This window comes from Stylophora pistillata, chromosome 1 (assembly GCF_964205215.1).
Source record: "Stylophora pistillata chromosome 1, jaStyPist1.2, whole genome shotgun sequence".
NCBI classification, from domain to species: Eukaryota; Metazoa; Cnidaria; class Anthozoa; order Scleractinia; family Pocilloporidae; genus Stylophora; species Stylophora pistillata.
The window spans coordinates 50,205,017-50,213,636 of NC_142519.1; the positions used below are offsets into that span (position 1 = coordinate 50,205,017).

General features: G+C 36.5%; 1 protein-coding gene across 2 annotated transcripts; it reads right to left on the reverse strand.

The window, feature by feature from the left end:
- Nucleotides 1-752: 752 nt before the first annotated feature.
- Nucleotides 753-6,942, reverse strand: LOC111325078 (uncharacterized). Of its 2 annotated transcripts, none has more exons than XM_022928805.2 (9): nucleotides 5,903-6,942; nucleotides 5,565-5,714; nucleotides 4,740-4,914; nucleotides 3,846-4,003; nucleotides 3,540-3,713; nucleotides 2,953-3,322; nucleotides 2,532-2,787; nucleotides 1,614-1,807; nucleotides 753-1,331 (listed from the first exon to the last, which is right to left on the reverse strand). In XM_022928805.2, the coding sequence occupies exons 1-9, from the start codon at nucleotides 6,488-6,490 to the stop codon at nucleotides 910-912; spliced, it is 2,487 nt and encodes an 828-aa protein (XP_022784540.2). In that variant the 5' UTR covers nucleotides 6,491-6,942; the 3' UTR covers nucleotides 753-909. The 2 variants fall into 2 exon arrangements, with proteins under 2 accessions (XP_022784540.2, XP_088616869.1); XM_088760743.1 differs by having other exon boundaries at nucleotides 2,532-2,790.
- Between the last annotated feature and the right edge of the window lie 1,678 nt (nucleotides 6,943-8,620).

Here is an 8,620-nt window from a genome sequence, read left to right on the forward strand (position 1 = left end):
GAAACTATGCTAATTATGATCCTATATCCTTTTACAATGATTTACGGTCCAATAGTCTCACACCTGTCTTTAAATCCTCCTGTGTTAATGAAGCATGGTCTTTTTTGAAAGCCATTCTGAAAAAATGTATTGATAAGCATGCGCCAGCTATAAAGAAGAGCACCGCAAAAAAAGCATTTTTTTAAATGAGTTAGATTAATTCAAAATGAGTTAGATTAACTCAAAATTTGAGTTAACTCAGGAATTAACTCAATATATTGAGTTAAGTTACTCAAATATTTCTACTAAAATTTGTCAAGTAATATAACTCACAATATGTGAGTTTATTTACTCGGTATTGAGTAAATTAACTAAAAGTTGAGTCTGTCATAAGGAATACAGGGATGAGGGATGATTTTGAGATGGGCTTTACCAGCAAAGGATGCTTTCTGCTGGGATATTTTTGCTATATTTGCTACACATTATGTAACAGTATAAAGTAACACGTGCACTATGACAAGACATAGTACACAAGCAATTGACACAAATTCGAACAATATTAAACAACCTTTACAAATCGATCCATCCCCAAAATGGCCAAAGTACATGAATAAAACACCCATAAATCATTGAAATACCCAATAACTCTTTGATAATTCAGAGAATCTAACTCAAATGTTGAGTTAAATTACTCAATCGCATTATGATATCCAAGTTGGTTTCTGAGTAATTCTACTCAGAAAAAATGGAGCATGAATAGCACCACAACATAGTTGAAACAAAAGTAATTATTCTTTTTAATAATTTTTCTTTATATTTTTGCAGCCATTTTAAGAAACTTTACTTTCTATTCTGCAATATACTATTTATCATGATTTTTTCTGTATTATTTACATGCATCAATATAGCAAAATGTAATCAAAAATATCATTACTGCATAAGATCCAATCTGTATTTCAATGTCACGAAGACTTGGTTGGCATAGCAACCAAATCCCTTAACGAGACCAAGGGGGTAATAATCTAGAAGCTCAGATTGCTTAATATATCTTATTTCGTTCAGTTGCTGAACTTTAAAAGCATTTAAATGACAGACAAATTCAGTAACATTTATTTTAAGGTACTGAAACCAAACTATGTGTCTCTCAACAACCAAAACCTTTTGGATCTTTCCCAAAATTGGAAAGCCATGGTGGTAGTCAATTACAATAACATCGCCCTTTACGTATTTGGTTCCATAAACTTTAACCCAGGATGTGCGTGTCAGTGAACTGTCGCCTTTAGTTTGGGGGTCTGCCTCTTGCAGCTCATCTTCTACTCCTGCTTCTTGAACAGTTGTTACCCTTCCAACAGCTAAAAAGTTATATAAAATATATATATATATTAAAGGAAACTCTCATGATTTAGCCAATGACATTGAACATGGGGTTAAATTAATTTAATGCTTAGGTCATTAATTACTGGGGGAGGGCTGGTAAGTTTAGGGGGCTTTGATTTGGGAAGGGCCAAAAAATTTTGGACCAGCATTTAGGGAGAGGGACAAGGCTTTGATTTGGGGAGGACAAGATTTCTTGGGATGAAGGTTTAGAAATTTTACTGGCCCTCCCCCCCAGTAATTAATGATGGCTCCCTTACCAGGTCCAATTTCCAAAGACACTCTCAAATAGTTGCCTTGTGAACTTTGCATTCGATAAGTCTGAAGGGCTTGATGCCTCATAGCCAAGGAATAGGTGATATTTTTGAAATTGTTGACGTTGTCTACCAGCTTTTTAAAGTAGTTATGTTTGGCCTCGAACCTCATGGCCCAGTTTCTTACTAGGGGACCATTTCTGTAAATGAAAGATTACTAGATATTATTCAAAAACTCATTAATAATTCATAAGCCTTTGGGCCAACTGGATACACCATACATATTACATGCATGGACCTTTATACTCGATAATGTCCCCCTTTAAGTCCATCTTTTAGATGAACCTTTATATAAAAAAAATTACCTTCATTAGTATTCTTTATATAAAGAACACTAAGACAGATGACTTTATCTGAGAGGAAGTATATGTCCATGTTTAGATGAAGACTTAGAGCCTCATCAAGGTCTCATCACACCCTAAAATTCCAGATTGCCATGTATAGAATATTGAGCATGTGGGAGTTTCTTTTAGAGCTACTCGCACATGCCTGTGACGTCAAATATCTATTGAAGTATGAAAGTCCATGTATGGTGGCTCCAGTGGAACCAAAATCTTATAATTATGAGGTCTAAAAACACTCGGCTGCACCTCATGCTTCTAAACCTGATAAGACATTATTGCTCATTCATTAAACATCACATAAAACTATAAGTAATACTGCATTATATACCCATGTATAAGCTGCACTGCAAGTTTCAGAAAACTTAAATAATCAGCATGATGAAGTCTGAGTGGGCTAATAATACATATATTGAAAGGGTATGTAAAGTTATGAAAGGTGGATAAAGTGGTAATACCCTTCCCCTAACCCCCAGTAGTACAAAATGTACAATGCTTACAATTTCAATATAAAAAGACATACTTGATAATTTGATTTGGGTAATGCACCATGTAATGCTGCTTTGGGATTGGAAGCCGGTCATTGAGGTTGACATAGTCCTCTAGGTACTCCTCTATGAGAACTCCAAGATATGCAGCCACCTGTGGTGTTGCTTTAGGAGCAAAAACAATTTCTTCAATTTTCAGTAGTCGCAAAAAGTTTTCCCAGTGCTCATCATTTTGTGGAATCAAGTCTCCTATAAGTATAGGAAACATTCTTGCCAGGCACCACATCCGAGCTGCTGGTGAAAGAAAGAAAAAGAATATGAAATTATCATGTACTTTTAGTATACAACAAAGCCTTTTATATATATTTTTTGTATATTTCTTTTTCTTTTTAAAATATAACATAATATATAATAGTAATATGTAACTCAGCCATTGCAAAACATCATTCTCCTAACCTGACTGTGAAATCCTCATTGAATTGTTTGCCAATGACTGCGGCTTTATAGGACTTGGTTTATTGCTAGCATCAGATTGAGGATACCACAATCTTTCTAATCTGTCATTCACAATTTCAAGTGTGAAATAATTTTCCTCTTGAATGTACTTCTGTAACAGAATCTTGACTTCTAGGGGCAGCACTCCCTCAAGTTGGTCATGCATGACATCAAGAACAAGTCCATCAGTAATGTGGAAGTAACGGGACTGGTTGAGAACACTTCTTGTTTTTACCCCATAAGTTGCTTCTAGATTTGCATCATTTTCTACAAGCCGGCAATGTCTGTCATGGATTGCTCTTGTTCTAATTTGAAAATCTGCTTCTGTAAACTAATATCAATGTGACATTCACAATATGAGTTGTATAATAGTATATTCATCTCAAATCCATGAACTTTGAAGTGTAGACTCATATTAACACTATTGACACAGGGTCTGATCAAAAGTCTAAACTTATTTGTAACAAAATTTAGAATGCCGGTAAATAATCTTTTACACTTGACACATTGAATAATGACCAAAAATGCATGCACACTACTACTACTACCTTTGTGTTAGTGTCTTCTCTAGTTGCCATACAAATTCTACAAATCCTTAGACCAGAAAAGCTCTCCTGAAAACCACCAAGAGAATGTGCCCCAAGATTGTCACTTGAATAAGGTCCAATGGAACCACTGAATGTTCTTTCTTGTTCATCTATCCAAAATGTTACACCTCTATCCTAGGAAGAAAACAAATACATATTTTTTAATTAAATTATAAATTAATATTAATGACAATGTGCACTTAATTATTTTTATATGGTTGAACTTACATTTAGGTGACAGTTAAGTGTATGCTACAATATACTTACTGCCTCTAGTTGATGCAGGTCTTGCATGAATGGCTGCAGTATCCTATTCATTCCATACTTTTTTATGAGCGGTACTCGGCACAAAGCAATTAGCTGAATTGAGTTGATAACAGAACGGTATTCTGGACTAAGATTTCCCAGATTGAAGTAAAAGGCTCCTGATGTTCATAAAAAAATCAATTTCAATGGCAATAGTCATAACATGTTGTGCCAAACCAAATGCATACCTCAAACAATGTTTTCCTTTGATATTTTTCAATTCTGCTTTAATTCTGCTGACTGTTTTTACCACCTATTTATGTTTAAGGTATTTGGCTCAACATACTAGGTATGACGTATGAATCAAGGCTGAACCTTCTTTAGTTTGGGTCAACACAAATGTGCTATTGTGCAGCACAACAGAAGCACGTCGTATGAACCAGACCTTACATTTGCACTTATTTTACACTGCACATTTGAGGGAACTTACTCTCATTGCATGTACGCATTCAATATTTTGATATTGAACAGGATTGACATTTAGGATGGTGGATGTTGCATGTCAAACCTCATAAACATTCATAAGTGAATAGGATATCCCCAAAAGATCAGTTTTTAGAGATTTCTCAAAATTTCCCTGCCAGATATTGTTTAAACATGACAAACATGCAATTAATATCTTGTGGATAGTTTGGTTGTAGTTTGTTTTTTCATCATCTGCAAACACACCATCAACAAGCACACACACACACACAAAAACAGGAGATGACTTTTCCTTTGAAACACACATCACAAAAAAACAAAAGTTTGTCAGTCAATAAATAATAATGTTCATGATAATTATTAATGCTAACAGCAACCTAACAAAACACGTAATAGTTTACATGCATGTAAATACATGATTGAAAAGCATACCTATTTTATGTTTTTTTGTCTTTGATCCAAGCGGGTTTGTTACTTGAAAATCATCATAGTAACAATGAAGAAGTAGTGCATTACCAGGTTGTCCAAAAAGAGCATGCATTTTGTACTGTTCACCATCACAATAGTCTCTTAGAATTCCATCATTTGAGGAATGACCATTCATAACCTACAAAAGTACCCAAATTATTAAAATGTGCCACAAGTAATTTGTTATTAGAGGGACTGTCATGTAAAATAATGGTATTGATTCAATATTGTCAACTTCAAAATGATATCTAAATTGTCACAAAAACTAAGAGTTTTCCAAATCACCACACCCAAGTTCCTCCATAAAAACATGTAACCCATAAACTGAAGTGTTTCAATATAACTATTAGTGCAGTTTTCGTATGACTGTGAAACGTTCACGGCATGAACACTGTCATGGGAAGGAGTCAGCCAATTAAAAATCTAGAAAACATCACGGTCACTGCAAGACACGCACTCCTCGTCCAATCAAATGCAAGAAACATGGCACGAAACACTGCACGAACACTGTCACTACGCGGACACGGCACTGCTTAGCCAATCACATCGCGCAAAAAGAAAATCCAGCCAATTAAAATCCTACGTTACGACACGACACGTTCATGGCACTGAACTTTTCACAGTCATACGAAAGCTGCTCTATACAGGGACTGCACAGCATCCTAACAAGTGTGTGTGTGGGGGGGGGAAGGGGGGGGCGCTAACATCAGAAAATGCAAACCTAACCCTACCCATCTCTGCAGTTCCTGTTATATTCCCTGTTCTACATACATCAAATAGGATGCTTACCTCACATAAAACATCTGCCTGATTGAGCAAAGATTGTAGGGTTTTCAGTATCGAGATGTAATGAAATGTTTCCTTGACCAGGCAGAGTTTTTGCTTGCCTTGCAGATAGCGATATTCAGCATATTGATTGAGGATGACTTCCTGTGGCTCCTATATATATTAAAACTCATATCAGCATAATAATCAATATATTTATATTATTTTGGTAATGCATGTGTTTATAAGAAGGCTAATTAAGATGACTTTAAAGCAAGTTAACACAAGTGATAAAATACATTAATTTGTCCCATATCTTCTAATCACATCTATTAAAGCCTGGACATAAGCTAAGGACTTACCACAAAGTTAAAATTCTCAACAAAGTACTTCATCTGTTGGTATTCATTCTGCAAACGTTGTTTTGCTTGGGAGAAGATACTTGGCTCATCAAGTACTCCAGATAGGCCCTCAACATCAGCAATTTCTATTCCACTGCTTTGAAGGCATGCCACCACTTTGTTTTTCATTTCCACTAAACTACTGTCCACTAGGTCTCCTGTATTGTCAAGAATAGCATTGACTGTCTGTTGGCTTAGTTGATTTTCTTCTTTGGTTTTTAAAATAAACAGTGCCAAGAATCTTGTCACATCGTCGACGTAGTTTGTGTCTTCATTTGAATCGTTGTCTTCTCCATCTTCTTCATCAGAGTTTTCATCTTCTACGTCTTCATCGCCTTGCTCACTTACGTTCGCAAAATTTAACAGTGCATTCTTCTTCTCTTCTCTCTGGATATGGGATTTGAACGAATTGAATTTTCGAAATGACTGGCCGCATTGTCTGCATGTGATGCTAAAGTTTGGTTCATGACTGTGAATAAATTTGATATGATGTAATAACTTTTTGAAGCTTCTACCAAGAAAACTAGTACAGTATGGACAACTATGCATTTGGATATACGGAAAACCTTCGATAAACAACGACGCGCTGATGAAGGAGAACACAGAAAGACCCTAATTCAATGGCTCTTAAACGAATGTCTGGGTGCTGACCAGTAGAAACGCAGGCTCTGGGAACGAGATTGGAATGGTAGTAGGACAAAGTTTGAGACAAATCAACTCTTTTCTTATAAAAATATTTATAATATATTTCATTACAACGTAGATATTATTTTAGCCGTCTTTATTTAGGATATATTGTATGAATGAATATTTTCCAATTTGAGTTTCCTGTTGTTTTGGCGCTAAAATTTAACCTCGATGTGATGAACATGACCATGTGATAGTGGCTACCAATCAAAAAAAAGGGCGCGAATGTACGAGATAAAACTCTTGTTCTCCATGAATGCTTTCTCCCACGTAGTCCAACTCTTTGCATTGCAATAGTCAAGTGAGCTCTTTAGCGTTTTCTAAAAGATGGCAAGTTTCCCGAAGTCTGTGGACGAGGTTAAGCAGTGGATGATACAAATATATTCGAAAAAGCCTCTCTTTCGATTATTTAGGTATGATTCTTTCGCTTGGTTTGCCATAAAACAGTAACAAAAGATATCGCAATTTTCATGTGCCGTACGACCGGAATAACAACCGTATCGAATCTCCAGTATTGCGTCACTTGATCAGTGTTCACGCTTTGCGATCGTAGTACACGATGTTATTGTTTTGGTACAAAACCTGTGGCGGTCGCACGACTTGGCCTCGTATCCTGGTTAAATTCTTACCAATATTATAATATTAAACCTCGACGAGATTTTTCATGTCGAAATGTCGAAAAGCATCATGTTTTCCATTTAGAAACCATTCGAAATGAAGTCATAGAGGCAGTCGGATTTTCGACGTGCGCCTTTCCAACGGCTAACTTACCCACGTAGAGTCTTTGCAGGATTACAAGTGTCACACTTGACCCTTGCAAGCATTGGTATCTACTTTTGAAAGAGGTATGTGACGTTCCTTTGCGTAAATATTTCATATGCGTTGTATTTAAGATATTTCCCGACGAAATCCAAAGTGTGGCGACGCGGGAACTTCAGCCGGCCAAATCATCGTTCGGAGTAGTGGGGTTAGTCAGGATTCCCGACCTCGTTCACGTTGTGTTCACGTTTGGTCTAATAGCTGGTCTATCTTCTTCTTAATAAAATAATACCCGACGAACTTATTAAATCTGCGGGATTTATGACTATCGTAAATCTGGTGAACTCCGCCACACTAGACTTTGAGCCCGAAGGCGCGAAAAATTTATCTTTTGGCGCCAAACTCAGTCAGGACTCCGAAGAGCTCGCTTCCTAATTTACCGAAAGATCAGCCAGATTAAATTTCCTTGGAGTGGAACTGAAGAAGCTTCGAACACAGATTTCTCATCTCGAATCAGCATGGAGTCAATTTTACAGACCCCTTTTTTCCACCTCAATGTTCGTACCTTGTCGTGGTGAGGTGGCTTGAGTGCCTCAATGACCAATTGCAATACAATGCCTTTAAAGAATTCAGCTTCAGTTGGTGGGCTGTATTTTCTGCAAGGTAGAGGCCAGACTAACACAGACTTTGTCATTGTAGTTATTGTTATGATTATTATAATTATCATTATTATTAATGATTTTGTTATTGTTATCATTATCTTTATGATTGTGATTGAATCATTTTCAAAATGAAATAGGCTGCTCAATGAGGATGGCATGCTGAGGCAAGTAGATTTTCATTTATATACCCCCCCTCCCCCCAAGTAGAAATTCAAGTATTTCTGATAGTTTTTCTCTTCAATAGATTGTTAGAATGCAGAAGATTTTCTAAGACACTTTGTACAGAGGGCTTCTCTTAAGTAGTTGTTTTCTGATTCAAAACCACCTGCCTAGTTCTGTTTCTCTTGGGTAGTTAGTCCATGGACTGTTGTTATCTGATGGCAGAACTAACAGGTGGATCTGTTTCTCTTGGGTAGTCAGTCCATTATGGGCTGTTGTTATCTGATGGCAGAACCACCAATCTGTTCTGTTTCTCTAGGGTAGTCAGTCTATGGACTGTTGTTATCTGATGGCAGAACCAGTCCCTATTTTTTTCAGCTCTATGCTGTCAGTCTTTTATGGACAGTTATTT